The sequence below is a fragment of the Marmota flaviventris genome, chromosome 19, assembly GCF_047511675.1.
Source record: "Marmota flaviventris isolate mMarFla1 chromosome 19, mMarFla1.hap1, whole genome shotgun sequence".
Classification (NCBI taxonomy): domain Eukaryota; kingdom Metazoa; phylum Chordata; class Mammalia; order Rodentia; family Sciuridae; genus Marmota; species Marmota flaviventris.
Window position 1 is genome coordinate 30,184,495 of NC_092516.1, and position 18,047 is coordinate 30,202,541.

Here is an 18,047-nt window from a genome sequence, read left to right on the forward strand (position 1 = left end):
GTCATAGGCTGCTGACAGGTCATATAAGATAATGGAATTTCGCAATGTAGAAGTTAACTTGTGACTTGACTGAAGTTATATTTGGTCAATCAAAGAACTTAGCTCCTGGCAAAAAGTAATTATGAATGCAATAAATTAATTTTAAGGCTCATTAAAGTGATAACTGATAATAAGCAGTGTATGAGCTATCCTACATGACTAAGTTCATGTATCTTTTCTTAATATTTAAAATCTGTTTTGAGACCTCTTTTATCCCAACTAACCATCATAACCAAATCTGTTTGTTCAGTTCGTATGCTTGCACATTTAAAGACCAAGACATTTTACAGCACAGCACCTGAGTAAACAAAAATATTTTAGGCCCAAGTGATTTCTTTGAAAAATTTTCTGTAATTTTGTATGGAAGACTCATGGTTTTGATTTGTTTCCTTTTTCAGAATGGAAGATTATCCCCTTCAATTTCCTCAGCGTTATCAGAATCAGTGGTCCCATTTTAGAGTTGAGGAGATTACTGGTCACAATGTTAATGTCACACACTGGTACCCAGGAAACCCAGGACCATTCCTCCAGTCTTCCATCTTAGGAGTCAGGGTGCTCTCCCAGACATGCTATTTCTACAGTGGGTCCTAATCTCCAATCAAAAACAGGATTGGGTTAGGGTTGTGGTTCAGTAGTAGAGTGATTGCCTAGCATGTGAAAGGCACTGGGTTTGATCCTTAGCACTGAATGTAAATAAATAAATGTATAAAATAAAGATCCATCAACAACTAATAAAAATATTGTTTTAAAAAATAAGCCTGGGCTGGGCACAATGGAACACTGTATACCCCAGTAACTCAGGAGGGTGAGGCAGGAGAATCACAAGAGTAAGGCCAGCCTGGGCAACTTAGCAAGATCCTACTCAAAATAAGAAATAGCTGAGTGTGGTGCCACATGCCTGTAATCCCAACAACTCAGGAGGATGAGGCAGGAGAATCACAAGTTCAAGACCAGCCTCAGCCATTTAGCAATGCCCTAAGCAACTTAGTGAAACCTTGTTAAAAAATAAAAAAAACTGGGGCTGGGGTTGTGGCTCAGTGTTACAGTGCTTGCCTAGCATATGTGAGGCACTAGGTTCGATTCTCAGCACCATATATAAACAAATAAATGAATAAAGGTCCATCAATTACTAATAAAAATTAAAAAAAAAAAAAAACTGGGGATTTCGCTCAGTGGTAAAGCATTCCTAGGTCCAATTCCCAGTACCAAAAAAAAAAGAAAAATAAAAAAGAGCTGAGAATGTAGCTCAGTGGTAGAGCACCCCTGGATTCAATTCCCAGTACCAGAAAAGAGAATAAAAAAAAAAAAAGGAAAGAAAGAAAAAAACCCAAAGTGATTAGCATTTCTGTAGAAATCTATAGGCTGGGGGTGGAGCTCAGTGGTAGAGCACTTACTTGCCTAGCACCTGAACTTCATCATGGCAAAAAAAAAAAAAAAAAAAAAGACCCTAACAGTGGCAACCCAGGCTTTCAACTAGTACCTCAGTGGTTTTACTAGTTTCAATTTCACTTCTTCTCTTCTGGGTATCTTCCATGAGCTTGGACCACCCACTATTCCCAAGCCTACACCCACTTTTCCTAAACCCACCCAACACACCTGCCCTTCCCTTCAGCTCAGCACAAGCCACACTCTGGCTCCACCACACAGAGGTTCCCCTTTTTTTCCTATCGTTTCTCTACCGTAATTAACTCACAATCTCACATTTGCTTATGAATTATTAAAACATGCTAACTTCATTTGATCTAAAGGTTAGGCTCCTGGTTACCTCAACCCCAATCAGAAAAATTAAAGGAAACAACAAAAACTTTTTTAAAAAAACAGCTGTCATGAGCTTACAAGCTTTATCCTGGGAGAAGATTAAAGTTTGGATTTTTTTTTTTTTTTTAAGCCATGCTGGGGCTGGGAAGCCAGGGCCTCATGCGTTCTAGGCAGGCCCTCTACCACTAAGCTGTACCCGCAGCTCACATTTTCAAACAGTGTTAATAGTCTTGAATACTACGTTTCCGGAACCCTGTGCAACCAGGAGCACCTATGAGCTGGTATTTGTGGTGGTCCTGACCTCTGCCCATATTACATGCAAAGAGTAGTTCACTAAACTTGCTCAGAGCCAGTTAGTATTGGATGGAACAGCGCACCGACCTTTTTCCCTTAACCACTGCCATTTTCCAGCCGGTGAGGAAGGAACTTAACACCTGAAGCAGGAACCCTGGCTGCCATGAACGTCAAGGGGCTGTAAAAATACACACTCGGGAACTACAAGTGCAGATACATCTTGACAGTCCCGCGTGCAGAACAAAGGGTCTTCTAGGTCGCCCCTTGAGGTCTGCACTCTCCTGTGGCTAATTCCAGCTGGCCAAGCGACCTTTCCCCCGCTTTACGCCTTGAGAGGGATCACATTGTGTTGGACAGGGGCTGGTTTAGAAAGCGGGGAAGGGGCGTATGCACACACAACTTCTGCGTTTTTAAAAAGTTGAGCGCGCCTCGGGAAAGTCATTACTGAAAGACCCCGTTTTTAAACAAAGCGGGCCTCGGTCTACATCTCGCATTTGCAAAGTGGGCTTGCCGCCTCTCGAAGCCTTTCACATTCACTTATTTTAATTATCAACAGCACTCCGTGAAGGAGTGGCACGAGGCCCGGAGTGGGGCGCAGAGCAGCCTTACACCCTCCAGAAGGAGAAACTGAGGCTCCTCCACACCTCACTCTCGCCCGAGCCCGACGGACACCGCAGGTCCGGCCGCCTCGCGCCGCTTCCAAACCCTCAGCTCCGAGCTCCTTTCCTACAGCCCGCGACGTCTGAGGAACGGTTCTGATTGTGTTTTTGTCTCCTGCAACCCAGGCGGGCTTCCCGCAGGAGGCCGGACAGACCGGAGAGGTCTGCGTCGTCGCCAGCAGCTGCCCGGTCCCGGAGGGCCCGCGGGCTGCCCAAGACGCACCCGGGGGACCCCCCCATCGCTCGCCACGGGCCCGCGTCACGTGACGAGCGGGGCTCCCGGGTCACGTGCCGGGGGGGCCGGGGGCGGCGGGCGTCCGGGCCGTGCCCCGCTGGGCTCGCCGCGCGAGGCCGGGCAGCAGGTCCGAACGGGCCGGGGCCGCGGAGGGCGAGGGCGGCGGCGGCGGCCGCGGCGGCGCTGGAGGGGGCGGCCCCGCGTCCGCGTCACGTGGTGCGAGGCGGGCAGCCATCTTGCTACAAACACAAACAGAGAGGAGCGGCCGCCGCGGGAGCGCCAGCGCCCCCTCCCCCGCCGCCGCCGCCCCCCCGGCCCGCCGCGCGCCGCCACCGCCGCCGTCGCCGCGTCGCCAACGCCCGGGACCGGACCCTCGCGCCGCCCGCCCGCCGCCGCCCGCGGTAAGCGCTCGGCGGCTCCGCGGACCCCGGCCCGCAGCCCGGCCCGGGCAGGCCCGCCCCCGACGCCGCGGCGGCCGCCGAGCCTGCGGGAGCTCGAGCCAGCGCGCGGGCCACCGGCGCGGCCCCAGCCCCGGCCCTCCCCCAGGCTGCCGGCACCGCGGCCCTCTCCGCCCCTCCCCGCGGCCCGACCCTCCTCGGGAGCGGGCCGACCTCGGCGGGGCCCCGGAGGCCGGCTCCCCGCGGGCGGCCGTCCCCCGCGCGCGCCCCGCGCACCTGGCGCCCCTCCCTGAAGGGCACGCCGTCCTCCGGCCCGGCCCGCGCCTGCCCACCCCCGCGCTCCTAACGGTCGCCCCTCTGGGATCCCGCCCGCCGCGGCCGAATGCCCGTTTCTGGCCGAGCCCCTGCTGGGTGTGTGCGCGCCCCGCGCTCCCCCGAGGTGTCCCCAACGTGCCGCCGGTCTCCTCGGAACGAGCGGGGCCTCGAGGGTCTTCAAGTCCAAAGCGTTGCAGCACTTTGGCCAACATGGGAGCTTCCCCTCTGCCCAACCACTTCGCCTGGCTCATCACCTATGTTTCCTGCATTTCAGGCTGCTACCTTAGTGCTTGGTCATTGGGGTCCCCTTCCTCCGGTCGCCTGGTCGCGTGAAACACCTGCCTTTGCACCGACACTAGGCTCCGTCACCAGGCCAGGCCCTCCCCAGCCCATGTCCCCAGTGCAGCAGCTCCCTGGTCACAGCCCCTCACACTTTGCCTTTTCCTTTTTTTTTTTTTTTTTTTGCAAGTAACTTTAATGGGACCTTCCTCTCTCTCTCTTCCAACCCGGTGGTAACTACAATTCCCAGTCAACTTCCAGATCTGTTCCACTCTAGGTCTGGGCTCTGAGGGATGCTAAATAAGTACTAATTGGCCTCATCTTTCCTCCACCTACTCCAGGCGATCCCCCTACCCCTGCTTCTCACAGAACTGCTTTCCCAAAGATCTTCACCCTGCAGGCAGCCTCTCCACGGCCCCTGTAAGCTGTCATGTTAGCTTCCCTCATTCCCCCACTGCCATGGGCCAGTAAGCTGCTCCACTTTGCTGCTTACAAGTGGGAGTTTGGTCTCTGGCTCCTGCTCCTCTCAATGTTCTTGCAGCCCCAGCCCAGTCTCTCTCCACCCCAGCTCCACCTGTACCTCCTAGATTGTAGGTCTTGGTCCTCCAGTTGGGAAGGAGTTGGAGCAGATCTGGACTTTATGTTCCTACCATTGCCTGGGGACCAGTGGCCTTGTGGGTCCCAGATGGTGATTATGGTCAAGTGGATTGTGTGCTTAGGCTTCTGAACTGGCTTTATCAGCCAGTGGACATATTAGTGTTGTGTGTGACTTTTTAGATCAGGGACCCCAGTTTGCCCTGGCGTTTACATCTGAGGTTGGAGTTGGGGATAGAAAGATAGCCCTACCTTGGAGAAGAAACGGGGAAAAGAAGAGGCTTTGTGAAGGATTTAAAAGTTGAAGAAGAAATTTAAAATGGTTTCAGATTCTCACAGAAAGCCTGAGTGTTTGGGATGGCTACTGCCACCGTTTGCACCTTCTCCAGTCCTGGATAGCATGAAGCTTTGGGGTGCCCTGATGGGACAGGTGCAACTCCCCTTCCTTGTTTTCCCTGGCTAGAGCCCCAGGCTGGGCAAGTGGGCAGAAGGGATCAAATGAGGTAAAGTGAAAGTGCTTTGAAAACTGTTAACTAGTAAATAGTTGCCAAGTGTTGGTGGCGTTTGTCACGTGGCATAGAGAGGAGAGTGCTGGGATAACTGACCAGCCCAAAAGAATTTGGGTTTGCAGCCCTTCTAAGCCTCAGAATCCTTGTCCCACCACGCACGCAGGATGTTTCCATCCTGGGAAAGGGCCGAGTCACCTCCCACAGCTTGGGACTGGGCAGTTGCTCCCAATGCTCCAGCAATTGGGATTCTGCCTCTGTTAACGTGGTACCTACGGAGCAGTGCCAAGGCACATCACTTTGGATTGGAACTAATTTTAGGGGTGATGGAGTAAGGAAATAATGCTCTCAACTTAGTGTGCGCTGGGCCAACCTCTTCTCTACATTGTTTACTTCTGTGAGTTCTGAACCCCTCAGAACAGAAGAGGTCCCTGAAGCCAGGACTAGTCTGTGTCCTCACCCCTTGTCTCCAGAAGGTGGCAGCCTTTTAATAGCAATAATTCAGCTGCTAGTGAAATGAGGGTTCACTGAGGTCTGAAAGAGAAGAGGTGAGGAGGTAGCCAGAGGCTGAGGCTGGGGCAGAGGCAAACTGCAGTGGGCCTCTGACTCCCGCCCAAACAGCCAGGGAGAGGATACAATTCCTAGCCCCGGTTTGCCTCCTCTATCCCTTTTCTTCCTCAGAGATCCAAGTGCTTGATTTTGGGAGGGTGTGATGGGCAAACCAAGGGTTATTTTTTCATCCTTTTCTCAGGGATTTTCCCACTGGCAGGTCTTCAGATTTCTCTCATGGGACAGTGTAATTAGGGAGTCATTTTCCTGCTGTTCAGAGGGGAAGACAAATGCTTGTACTTAGGTTTCCCTTGTCTTGCATCTTCTCCTGTAAACACTGAGTAGTGGCTGCCTGGGCCCCTGGTAGAGCAGGGTTTCTCAGCTCAGCACTGTTGACATTTTGGACTATTTTTTGTTGTGGGGTCTCTCCTGTCCATTGTAGGGCGTCCGGCAGCATCGCTGGCTTCTACCCACTAGATTCCAGTAGTGCCCCTCTGCCCAGTTGAGACAGCCCCAAATGTTCCCATCCACTGCTGAAACTTCCCTGGGGACCACAGCGCTCTAGTCAAGACCCCTTGGCTTCCAGGCAGTGGGTGTGGCTGAGGCCTGCCTTCTGGGAGTAGTGGCCTTGTACTGCTTCTCTGGTCCCTTCAAGCTAAAGAAAGGGCCAAGCAGTCCCTGGCCATGGCACCAGGCCCTTCTCTCACTGGGTCCAGAGAGTTACCCTCTTTCTCCTGATTTTTTTCCCAGGAAGGCACAGGCTCAGGCTCCGGGCTTTGCCTCCTTGCTCCCACTCTCCTGCCTCTGCAGTGGCCCTGCTCTTCCCATTTTGCCTTTGATTGTTGTTTCTTCCCACCAGGATAGCCCGCCCAAAGGCAGGAGCCGGAAGCAGGGGTGGGGCCTCTCCCCTCTCCACCCAGCAGCCCTTTTGTGCCCCACCCCCAAGTAGTTTCTATCCCACTAGAAGGAATGATCTGAGAAGGCGCAAAACTGCTTTTCCTGAGGCTTATTTGAAGGAGTATGGGATATTTTTCTTGAAGCTTTTCTCTTTTTTTTTGAGCTGGGGATTGAACCCAGGCCTTGTGCATGCTAAGCATGTGCTCTACCACTAAGCTACTCCCCAGTGCCACTAAAGCTTTTTTTTTTTTTTTCTTTTTATTTTTTTGTACCAGGGATGTTTAACCAAAGCCACATGTTCAGCCCTTTTTATTTCTTATTTTAAGACAGGATCTTACCAAGTTGCTGAGGCTGGTCTTGAACTTTCGATCCTCCTGCTTCTGCCTCCCAAGTGGCTGTGACTACAGGCACACACCACTGCTCCTGGATTGTTTTCTAAATTGATAGAAAATTTGCCGCTTTAGCCATGTTTTTCAGCGTACAGCTCTGTGGTGGGAAGTCCATTCATAGTGTCCAGGAGCCACCAGTCATGTCAGAACTTTTTCCTCGTCCTCTGCTGAAACCCTGGATGTGTGCAACAATTCCCCTCCTCCTACCCTCACACTAGCATCTCCCAGACGACTCTCCACCCATGACTTTGAGTCACCTGGTACCTCGAGTAAGAGGATTCCTGTGGTGTTTGTCTTTTTGTGACTGGCTTGTTTCACTTAGCATCACATCCTTAAGGCCATTCAGTTGCCAAGTCACTTTAGGGTTGTAGTGTAGAAAGATGAGCCCTCCAATGTGGGCCGTGGAGGCCTTCTTGAACACAGTGCGATGAGAGAGCTTTTGACCTGTCAACAGGTTCTCTGACTTCTATGCCTAGCAGGGCTACTGTTGCCAGCAGTGTCAGCAGAGGCTCTCATGGAGGAGGTGCACAGGCTGGGAACCTTGCCAGTCAAGGTGTCTGTGGGCACCACGTCATGCTCTAGACCTAGAGCAGGGCACTGACTCTTTGTGACCCCCGTGTCTGAGAGAGCCTTTCTCCTAGGCTCTGGTGGAACCCTCTTCCTCCTTCCTCCCAGGCTCCTGGCATCCTGGAGTGGATGGGCCCTGCAGAGGTGCTCTGGCCCAGCCTTCCTCCCAGCCAGTGACAGAAGCCCTTGAATAGCCCTGGACACTGCCTGGCCTTCATCTTTTGCTCCAGTCCCACCAGGGATGAGCCCTCTCTCTCGAGTCTCCTCCATTGTTCCTTAGAGGAATTGATTGCTGCTGCCACCTCTCCTGTCAGCCTCGGTGACTCTGCCCTGCTTTCCACTTCATGGTGAGGCACCTTCTTCCAGCACCTATGAGAATGTCGTTCCCACCTTGACTTTTTGTTTGAGTAGCTGTTCTTGATCTGGAGGAGAGGTCTGGGTGTGTGCTTCCTCTTGGTAAACCAGCCCTGGGGTGGCACTTGCCACCCAGCAACTCCAAAGACTGAGGCAAGAGGGTGCACAGTTGTGGCCACTTGGGGAGTTCAATGAGATCCCATCTCAAAATTATCAAAAGGCAGCTGGAGACGTAGCTCAGTGGTAGAGCTCCCCTGGCTTTGATCCCCAGCACCAAAATAAATAGGCAACCAGCCTGGGGATGCCGTGGCCAGGCTTTCCTGCCCGAAACCTGCAGTGTGGGCCCATCTTTGGCCCTGTAAGAACCCTTTTTTGCTGGGTTTCTCCACAGACCCAGGCCCTGGATTCTAGTGTTGGAGCAGCCAACCCTGACGTCTGTCCTTGAAGGAAGTAGTTTAGTTCATGTCTGATCTTCTCTCCAGGGTTGACCTTTTCTCTGTTGGATATTTGTGGCTGTAGGAGCTTTTTTGCTTGTTCTGTTGTCCTGAGTGTCCATACTGATTGTGGTCTACCTCCTTATTGAATTCTGTGCCACTCCTCGTCTCAGCCTCCTGATGAAAGTGCTGATGACCCGAGACCAGGCCTGGCATTGTTCTCAGCCATACCTTGGCATCTACCTTGTGTCCTGCCTACGAACAGGGTCTTTCTAGTTGTGTAGGGCAGATGGCAGGGGTGCCATGTGACCCACATGCACACTTCACCCTCACTTCTCTTTAAGGATCTTTCCCAATTGTGAAGGTCCCTCCCGGGCACTATTAAGGCCAGACCATTAGCCAGTGGCTTGGGGACAATAGTTCACTCCGTACTGGCCCCTGCCTGAAGAGAGCCCAGCACCCGAACTGCTCCCCAGGACAAGGCCGCCAGGTGAGTGTTGGGCTGTGGGAGGGTGCCCTGCGAGGCAGAAAGGCCTCTAGCTTCCTGGTTTCCTCACTGTCCTCCGTCTGTCCCCCACCCTGACTCAGCCTCGGTTAACTCATGGTGTGAGTGGCCACAGGGCTGGCTTAGGTGAATCCTTTCCCAGCCCAAGTGACCCACCCACTGGCCTTAGGCCCAGTGCAGTGCCTATCAAGGGTGGGACCAATGGCCAAGTTGCAGAAGCTCTGTGCCTGTCTCATGTTCTCTGTGCCCCATAGGTATTTGGACAGTGCGTTTTGGATTCTCTCTCCTCTGCTAACCCCCAGCCCCTGGGAAGCAACCCCAGCTCCACAATGGCAGCAGAGACGCTCAACTTTGGGCCTGAGTGGTGAGTCAGTGGGTGCAGCGGCTTGTGTGGAGCAGCTGGGGAAGAGGTCTAGGGCTGCTTGGACCCTGGTCTCTCTGCTTCCCTTCTGTGCCTATTCTAGGCTGAGGGCCCTTTCCAGCGGAGGCAGCGTGGCCTCCCCACCCCCATCCCCTGCTATGCCCAAATACAAGCTGGCTGACTACCGCTACGGGCGAGAGGAGATGTTGGCCCTCTATGTCAAGGAGAACAAGGTGGGGTAGCCAGGGTGTGTAGCTCCCTGTTCACTTGGCTCATGCAAGGGCCCTGGGGCATGTGGTAGCTTGGCCTTTCCACCCCCACTGACAGGTCCCTGAGGAATTGCAGGACAAAGAGTTTGCTGCCGTGTTACAGGAGGAGCCGCTGCAGCCCCTGGCCCTGGAGCCTCTGACTGAGGAGGAGCAGGTGGGGCCTGGCCAGGGGCTGAGGCAATAGGAGCCTGGGTTGGGGGCTGGAGTTGGGAATATGGGCGGTGGTCGGGCTCCTGGGTCCTCACTCCCACCCCTGGCTCCCTCCTCAGAGAAACTTCTCCCTGTCAGTGAACAGTGTGGCTGTGCTGAGGCTGATGGGGAAAGGGGCTGGCCCCCCCCTGGCTGGCACCTCCCGTGGCAGGGGCAGCACGCGGAGCAGAGGTAGAGGGGTGCCTCCGTGTTCAGGGGTGGGCAGAGTCGGGCCTGTGGTTCTAAGGGTGTGGAGAGAGGATCTGGCGCTTTTTAAACCCAAGTGCGCTGCATCCTTCTGCAGGCCGTGGCCGTGGTGACAGTTGCTTTTACCAAAGAAGCATTGAGGAAGGCGAGGGGGCCTTCGGGCGAAGTCCCCGGGAGATCCAGCGAAGCCAGAGCTGGGATGACAGGTGGGACTGGAAAGAGGTGGCTCAGAGACAGAGCTGGGCAGTGTCCCGGGGAGGGAGGCTTGGGTTTTTGTCAGCAGAGAGTGACCAGAAACACCATCTGAGCCCTCTTCAGAGCCCTCTGTGCCCTCCAACCTCCTGGACCTAAGCTGCCCTGTCCTTCTTGTGCTTGAGGAGCTTTTTGCCCCTGTCACCTTCTCTGTGCTCCTGCTCCTCAGCTTGCTTCTCCCTAGTTCTGTGTCCCTTCCTCCTCAGGCAGAGTGGACGAGGTGTGCAGCACTCCACAGGGTGGGGAGGGGCAGTTGGGCTGTTTCTGACTAATACCTTTCTTTCCTGCAGAGGTGAGAGGCGGTTTGAGAAGTCAGCAAGGAGGGATGGAGGTATGAGAGTGGCAGGCATGGCCGCCGAGGTGGTGGGCTTGAGATGGGTGACCCTGGTGGGGAGTTACCAGGGGCAGTGATGGAGGCAGGAGGACCTGGAGCTGGGTCTACCAAGAGTCTTCCAGAGACTGCAGTGGCATGTCTGTCCTTGCCCCCAGCCCGATCTGCATTCGAGGAGGGCGCGGCTGGCCCACGGAAGGAGCATGCTCGCTCAGATAGTGAGAACTGGCGTTCCCTGCGAGAGGAGCAAGAGGAGGAGGAGGAGGGCAGCTGGAGACTAGGGGCAGGACCCCGGCGAGATGGAGATCGCTGGCGCTCCACCAGCCCTGGTGAGACTGGGCAAGGTGGCACTGTGGAGTTCAGCGGTTGTCCCTTGAGGGTGGGCTCCTCTCGCCAAGAGAGAGAATCTGAAAGCTTGCTGAGGTGGGGTTGAGCGGGAAGCAGTCCCGGAGAGGCAGTGGTTCCTGGGGTATCCTTTGAATGGCAAAGGAGGGGAAGTCCTCGTTTGACTCGGTGGCTGATTTTCCTTCTCCAACTTTCCCCCAGATGGTGGCCCCCGCTCTGCTGGCTGGCGGGAACATGGGGAACGGCGTAGAAAGTTTGAATTTGATTTGCGTGGGGAGCGAGGAGGGTGTGGTGAAGAGGAGGGGCGGGGTGGGGGAGGCAGCTCTCACCTCCGGAGGTGCCGTGGACCTGATGGCTTTGATGACGACAAGGATGGGCTCCCGGAGTGGTGCCTGGATGATGAGGATGAAGAAATGGGCACCTTCGATGCCTCCGGGGCCTTCTTGCCTCTCAAGGTACCTGTGAGGAGGCAAGGGGAAGAGTGATCAGAGGAGGGTGGAGCCTGCCTGCAGGGTCTCCTGGCTCCCTCCACTGACGTGCACTCTCCCTTTCCCACACAGAAGGGCCCCAAGGAGCCCATTCCAGAGGAGCAGGAGCTGGATTTCCAGGGCCTGGAGGAAGAGGAGGAAGAGCCTTCAGAAGGGCTGGATGAGGACGGACCTGAGGCAGGTAAGACTGCAGAACCATGACCGGGAGGCTGAAGAGCCTTGGGCTGGGGCCAGGCTGCCAGAGAGGTCTGTCATTGGGCTGCGTACTTGCCCACGTATAGGGTTGGGCTTCTTAAAATCATAAGCAAAACAAGAGCTCGGATCTGGGGAGGGACTCCGAAGCAGCAGGGTTATGCCTAAAAGGTAGCAAATCAAGTAAAAATAAAGTGGGATCAGTGACATTTGAAATCCCTGGGAGGCTCAGCAGAGTACGCAGGTAGATCTCTGGCATCATTTGCATGTCCCCACACAGCCTTATGGGACCTGCTGATGTCCCACCCTGCAGGACAGGGAGTTGGAATACACAGTGAGTCCTTTGTGCTCAGTGCTGCCACAGCTGGTGGGTTTGCACGGCCTCCTGTGCAGGGCCTTCTGCATCTTGGTTTTAACTCCTGATAATCACCCTTCTCTTTTAGGTGGGAAGGAACTAACCCCACTGCCTCCTCAGGAGGAGAAGTCCAGTTCCTCATCCCCACTGTCCACCTTGGGCCCACTCTGGGGGACGAATGGGGATGGTGAGGAAACTGTGGAGAAAGAGCTCCCCACAGCTGAAGGTAGACAGATGGGGCTCTGTGGGCTGGGGCTGGGGGAGAAGGCTCACCCCACCTGTGGGAGGGTGCATAAGGCACTCATATTGAGAAGAGATATAGCAAGAACCCATTTTCTTAGAGGGTGGATAGAGAAGTGTCTGTCCCCTTCACTGCACCCTCTTTCACTTTTCTTCCTTCATCCCTAGGAGATGAGCTGAGGGGAGTTCAGCTGAGTCCTGGGGTGGCCTCACCCCCTGCTCCACCTGGAGATCTGGAGGATGAAGAAGGCTTGAAGCACCTGCAGCAGGTGTGGAGGGTGCCTGACAGAGCCTCAGGGATTCTCCCCCATAGGGGCTCAGCATAGTTGTTTCATCTGTCCCTATCTCAGATCATACCCACCTTCTCAGTTCTGTCCTGCCTCATTCATGACCTGACCCAACGCCACCTCTAAAACCTGTCCCAGCCCCATCCTGATGTGGCTGTGATCAGGCAGCTCAGCCTCTTTTTCTCTTCCCAGGAGGCGGAAAAGCTGGTGGCCTCCTTGCAGGACAGTTCTCTGGAGGAGGAACAGTTCACGGCTGCTATGCAGACCCAGGGCCTGCGCCACTCCACAGCTGCCACTGCCCTCCCCCTCAGCCATGGCGCTGCCCGAAAGTGGTTCTACAAGGACCCACAAGGGGAGATCCAAGGTAGCTGTGGGGGATGGGAGGGCTGCTCAGGGAATTTTCTTGCTCAGGGCGTCTTTGGCTTGTCCTGTGACCCCAGTGGCTTTCCTTGGTCCAGGCCCCTTTACAACCCAGGAGATGGCAGAGTGGTTCCAGGCTGGCTACTTCTCCATGTCATTGCTGGTGAAGCGGGGCTGTGATGAGGGCTTCCAGCCTCTAGGAGAGGTGATCAAGATGTGGGGCCGCGTGCCCTTTGCCCCTGGGCCCTCCCCACCCCCGCTGCTGGTGAGCACACATTTCCTCTGCAGGTTGCAGGGAGGGCCAGTGGGAGCGGGAGAGCTGGTGGTACTGGGCGGGCCCAGAAGAGCCTGTCCTCCCTGCCACAGTGCGCGCTGGGCCTGCTCTCGCCCTCCTGCAGGGAAACATGGACCAGGAGCGCCTGAAGAAGCAGCAGGAGCTGGCCGCGGCGGCCTTGTACCAGCAGCTGCAGCACCAGCAGTTTCTTCAGCTGGTTGGCAGGTATGAGGGGCCTGCCGGGGCTCAGAGGTTGGCCAGGCAGCAGGGCTGAGCGGCCCACCACATGTGCCCTGTCTCCATAGCCGCCAGCTCCCACAGTGCGCACTCCGGGAAAAGGCAGCTATGGGGGACCTGACGCCGCCGCAGCAGCAGCTCACGACATTCCTGCAGCAGCTCCAGGCTCTCAAACCCCCCAGGTCTGGGTGGCTGTGTGTACCTTAATCCTCGGGATGTGTGAAAGGGGAAGGTGGGCAGATCAGAGGTGGATGTTGGGCCCTGAGTCATGGTTTGCTCCTCAGAGGTGGGGACCAGAACCTGCTTCCGACGATGAGCCGGTCCTTGTCGGTGCCAGATTCAGGCTCCCTCTGGGATGTACATACCTCAGCCTCATCACAGTCTGGTGAGTGGCCTGTTGGCCCTCCTTTCCTCCTTTCCCCTCCCTTGGGTGCCACTTTCCCCCTGTGGCAGGGATGGGGACCCAGGTCCTTGTGCTGCTTGGTCCACCTTTTGTGGCTGCAGAGCCATGGTTGGGTAGAAGCAGGGGCCCCAAGTGCACCCCTGAAGCTGCCTTTGCCCCTGCAGGTGGTGAGGCCAGTCTTTGGGACATACCAATTAACTCTTCGACTCAGGGTCCAATTCTAGAACAACTCCAGCTGCAACATAAAGTGAGTAGGCCTGGGCTGGGTGTGGAGGCTGTACCGAGGCCACCCCGTCCCCTGTCTGATGTGTGGCTCAGTTCCAGGAGCGCAGAGAAGTGGAGCTCAGGGCGAAGCGGGAGGAGGAGGAGCGCAAGCGCCGCGAGGAGAAGCGCCGCCAGCAGCAGCAAGAGGAGCAGAAGCGGAGGCAGGAGGAGGAGGAGCTCTTTCGGCGCAAGCAGGTCCTCACCCTCCCAGCCCCTCTCAGTCTGGGCCCCACTGGCTGCCATGAGCCACCTTCACCCCCCTTGTTTCTCTGCCCAGGTGCGGCAGCAGGAACTGTTGCTGAAGCTGCTGCAGCAGCAACAAGCCGCAGCCGCTGTCCCTGTGCCCCCTGCACCCAGCTCCCCACCCCCGCTCTGGGCTGGCCTGGCCAAGCAGGGTCTGTCCATGAAGACCCTGCTGGAGCTACAGCTGGAGGGAGAGCGGCAGCTGCATAAGCAGCCTACACCCCGGGAGCTGCCTCGGGCCCAGGCCCCCAACCACCGTGTGGTAAGTGGCTGCCCCTTCCCCCAAAGACAGGGACCTCTCTGTTCAGGGTGATTCAGGGAGGTGGGGGTCACAGCCCAGACTCCTCTCCAAGGCCTGGTTCCTCATTTGATTTCGAGGCTTTCTTCAACATAGCCCTCACCTTGTCCCTTGTCCCTGTGCCTCTTAACAAGCCTCCCTGCCTAGCTTTCTTGGGTCCCTTATTGGAGCCCCCTAACTTCCTGCCATCTGCAGCAGCTTGGGGGCCTGGGCACTGGCCCCCTGAACCAGTGGGTATCTGAGGCTGGGCCACTGTGGGGCGGGCCAGACAAGAGTGGAGGCAGCAGTGGTGGCAGTTTGGGCCTCTGGGAGGACACCCTCAAGAGCAGTGGGAGCCTGGCCCGCAGCCTCGGCCTGAAGAACAGCCGGAGCAGCCCATCTCTCAGGTGGGCTCCCTGCCTGTGGGGCTGGGGTGGGGCAGAAGAATGCTGAACACCTGAGCTAATCTCCAGATTCGCCTCCCGCCTCAGTGACTCCTATAGTCACCTGACAGGTCGGCCTGTTCGCAAAAAGACAGAGGAAGAAGAGAAGCTGCTGAAGCTGTTACAGGGCATCCCCAGGCCCCAGGACGGCTTCACCCAGTGGTGTGAGCAGATGCTGCACACCCTGAGCACCACGGGCAGCCTGGACGGTATGGCAGGTACACTTGGGCAGCTTCACTGGGTCTAGGGCCTTCGGACCTGGCCTGATTGTTCCACCCTGCCCTATAGTGCCCATGGCTGTAGCGATCCTCAAGGAGGTAGAATCCCCCTATGACGTCCATGATTATATCCGTTCCTGTCTGGGGGACACGCTGGAAGCCAAAGAATTTGCCAAACAATTCCTGGAGCGGAGGGCCAAGCAGAAAGCCAGCCAGCAACGGCAGCAGCAGCAGCAGGTAAGGTCTGGGTAGGGGAGAGCAGGGAAGAGTTGCCCAGTGCACTTGTGACTCCCTCCCATGCGCTGCTTTAGGAGGCGTGGCTGAGCAGTGCCTCTCTGCAGACAGCCTTTCAGGCCAACCACAGCACCAAACTTGGCCCTGGGGAGGGCAGCAAGGCCAAGAGGCGGGCATTGATGCTGCACTCAGACCCCAGCATCTTGGGTGAGTGTGGGTAGGATCAGGAAGGAGCTCTGCTTTGTCTGCTTCCTCCATACTGGCCTGTAGGGGTCTGGGGGAGCTCAAACCCTTCTCCCCTGGCTTTAGGGTACTCCCTGCATGGACCTTCTGGTGAGATCGAGAGCGTGGATGACTACTGACCAGCCCATCCCACCAGCCCCATGGGCTGTAGGCCAGGGGCGGCAGCAGCAGCAGCTTGGACCCTCGGGTCTCCAGCCTGCAGGCTCCCAGCAAGGAGCAGAGGAGGAAGCAGGGGCAGGGTCCCCAGCACTTGTTACAAACCACACGATGCACCTTAATTCACCCACCACGAGGCACTTTATAGATTGGGGGGGAAGGGTTTTTTTTTCCTCTTTTTTTTTAATTTTAAATGACTTTGAAGAAAATGTTAGGAGAGGACAAAAATATCGTTAAAAAACTAGACTCTAGACACCTTTCCCCTTGAGGGGTAGTGGGTGTGACAATGGAAGGTCCGCAGAAGTTTTTTTTTTTGTTTTTTTAAAAAAATGAAAAATAATGAAAAAAAAAAAAAAAAAGGTTAGGAGGCTGAAAGAAAAACACACTGTTATTTTGGGGCAGTGGGGCACAGGCCCCATGGACCTGTCTGCCTGGCCCCCAAGGCTGCACTTACCCTGCTGCCCCCAGGAGGTGGGCCACTGGGGTAACTGGAAGCTGGGGTGCCAGCAGTTTGCACAGTGAGGCCCCCTCAGAGCCCTGCCTGCCGGACCCGCTGTGAACCAGCTCCCTGTTGCTGTGACTGTGGCACAGGTGTCCGGGATGGGGGCCAAAGTCACCCCTTGGCTTTGCTGCTTTGGGGGAAAGTTGCACAAATTGGACAAGCCGCCTCGGCCCCAGCTGCCGCCACCCTGGCTGATGGGAGATGGGAAGGGCCGGTCAGTGCCAGCCTTGTCAGGCGGTGGGACTCAGATCCAGGCCTGCTGAGGAGCTTCCCCCACCGCTGCCATTTTGGGGGACAGCCTGGGTGTGATACTGAAAGCCCCAGCTCCCTGCCTTGCCACATGAATGTATTCTTTGGCCCCAAGCCCTGGCCTCACCCCCATCAGAGGAGGGGGGTGGAGCAGTTCCTCCAGGAGCTGGGAGGCTGCTTCACAGACTGAGTCCTTGTTCCTGTGAGGGGCAGGAGGGCCTTGAAGGGCCAGGAGTGGGTGGCTTGGGGTTGAGGCCTGCAGTAGGGGAGCTGTCCCAAGGGAGCCCCCTGACCTGCAGCTAGCTATGTGGGGTGTGGACCACCCAGCTCTGCGCCTGACCCCTCCGTTGACCAAATGGGAGAGGAGCAAGTGGCCTCTCCTCTCCACGCCGTTTTTTAATGTTGGGTAAGGCTGGGGGTGGAGAGTGGAGTGTCTCTCCTGGGTCAGGGGTAGGCTGCCTTGCCTAGTGCTCACCGACTTCTCACTCCCAGTCCCCTGCCTGGGCTTGTCATCCGTTTTTTTAGTAGTTTGTTTTATCTTTTGGGTTTCTCATAGAACTTCTCCCATCGACCTCATTGCTCAGAGTGCAGTATTAGGGCAAGACTGCCACTGCCTCCCCTCCATGAATGTATTTCTCCTTCCTGCCCTGGGGAAGTGGGGAGTGGCCCCGATTTCTTTCCCCATTTATCCCCAGATTTTTTTTTTTTTTTTTTTGCACCAAAGTGGCAACTGGGTCAGTGTTGGGGATAAAGCTGGCCTCGGGGTGGAAGGGGCCCCTCCACCTAGTTCTCCCTGGTTTTGACAGTGTTAGTGTCCGTGAAAAGACAATATTCTCTCTAAAGCAATAAGGGGGTGATGGGCCAGGGGGAAATGTGTTGCTGCTGCTGGCCCCCCAGCTCCCCCTGCCCTCTTGCCGCACACTGGCATTAGAGGGGTGAGGGAGATTCCTGTTGTGACTGAATGTAACCACCCTGCCCCTGCCGCAGCCAATGCAGGGGAAGGGGGGACACTCTTCCTGTCTCTTCCTGCCCCTTTCCCCCAGCTAAAGAGACTTTTGAATTGGGGGCCCACGAGCCTGGAGAGGCCTTAACCCTGTGAGGAAGTGTAGGGGGAACCCTCTCCCAACCCATCCCCTCTGAGAGTGGTCAATGTTTACAAGCCCTGAGCCCTCAGCCCAGGGACTCAGACCCCATTGCTGTCCTTTCCCAGTCCCAGTCTTCCTGGGCCCTAGCTGCCCCCTACTTCTAGGTTTTGGGGTGGTGCAGGGGTCATTCTGTGTTCCCTGGTCTGCCTTGTACCCACCATCTCCCTGCCCTACCTCCACCCTGTGTGACTTCCCTTTCTTCTTCTTGCCCCTGTAAATACTCCTTCCCCCAATAAAACTCGGTGTTGTGTTCTCCCCTTCCACCTCGCCTACTGACCTTATTTGGGGAAAGAATTATAGGGATAGGGGCACAGCTCAGCTAGGAACTAAAGGAGCTCAGGGCAGGGACATAGCCAGCCCAGGTGGGGGAGACACTGGTGGGCTGTGGTTATGCGATGACCTCGCTGGCCCTGCTGGACAGGAGTGTCTCCTGCCTCTGGCTTCAGCCTAGTGGGGGGAAAAGGAGCTGTCGTCCCCCCCACCCCCCAGGCCTGCTGCTTTGGGCCTGATA

At 56.0% G+C, this 18,047-nt stretch overlaps 1 protein-coding gene across 6 annotated transcripts; it reads left to right on the plus strand.

The window, feature by feature from the left end:
* Window positions 1-3,306: 3,306 nt before the first annotated feature.
* Gigyf1 (GRB10 interacting GYF protein 1) lies at window positions 3,307-17,797 on the plus strand. Of its 6 annotated transcripts, none has more exons than XM_071605416.1 (26): window positions 3,307-3,386; window positions 7,588-7,826; window positions 8,612-8,757; window positions 9,027-9,136; window positions 9,237-9,366; window positions 9,461-9,556; window positions 9,672-9,783; window positions 9,896-10,004; window positions 10,341-10,381; window positions 10,540-10,710; window positions 10,928-11,181; window positions 11,287-11,395; window positions 11,850-11,987; window positions 12,170-12,270; window positions 12,481-12,652; window positions 12,747-12,913; window positions 13,047-13,147; window positions 13,228-13,341; window positions 13,444-13,544; window positions 13,727-13,809; window positions 13,881-14,021; window positions 14,104-14,331; window positions 14,563-14,753; window positions 14,838-14,998; window positions 15,078-15,244; window positions 15,551-17,797. In XM_071605416.1, exons 4-26 carry the CDS (start codon window positions 9,102-9,104, stop codon window positions 15,875-15,877), a joined length of 3,249 nt encoding a protein of 1,082 aa, XP_071461517.1. In that variant the 5' UTR covers window positions 3,307-3,386; window positions 7,588-7,826; window positions 8,612-8,757; window positions 9,027-9,101; the 3' UTR covers window positions 15,878-17,797. The 6 variants fall into 6 exon arrangements, with proteins under 6 accessions (XP_071461517.1, XP_027808761.2, XP_071461519.1 ...); XM_027952960.3 differs by lacking the exon at window positions 3,307-3,386 and adding an exon at window positions 15,349-15,448 and having other exon boundaries at window positions 3,777-7,826; window positions 15,551-15,705; XM_071605417.1 differs by lacking the exon at window positions 3,307-3,386 and adding an exon at window positions 3,780-7,181.
* The last annotated feature ends 250 nt before the right edge of the window (window positions 17,798-18,047 follow it).

What these genes read in the sequence shown, in the direction of transcription:
- Gigyf1 (XM_071605416.1), top strand. Translation starts at nt 9,102, where the DNA reads ATGGCAGCAGAGACGCTCAACTTTGGGCCTGAGTG. An exon ending in AGCCAGAGCTGGGATGACAG is followed by an intron (nt 10,005 to 10,340) that starts GTGGGACTGGAA and finishes TCTTTCCTGCAG; the next exon opens with AGGTGAGAGGCGGTTTGAGA. An exon ending in AGGCCCCCAACCACCGTGTG is followed by an intron (nt 14,332 to 14,562) that starts GTAAGTGGCTGC and finishes TGCCATCTGCAG; the next exon opens with CAGCTTGGGGGCCTGGGCAC.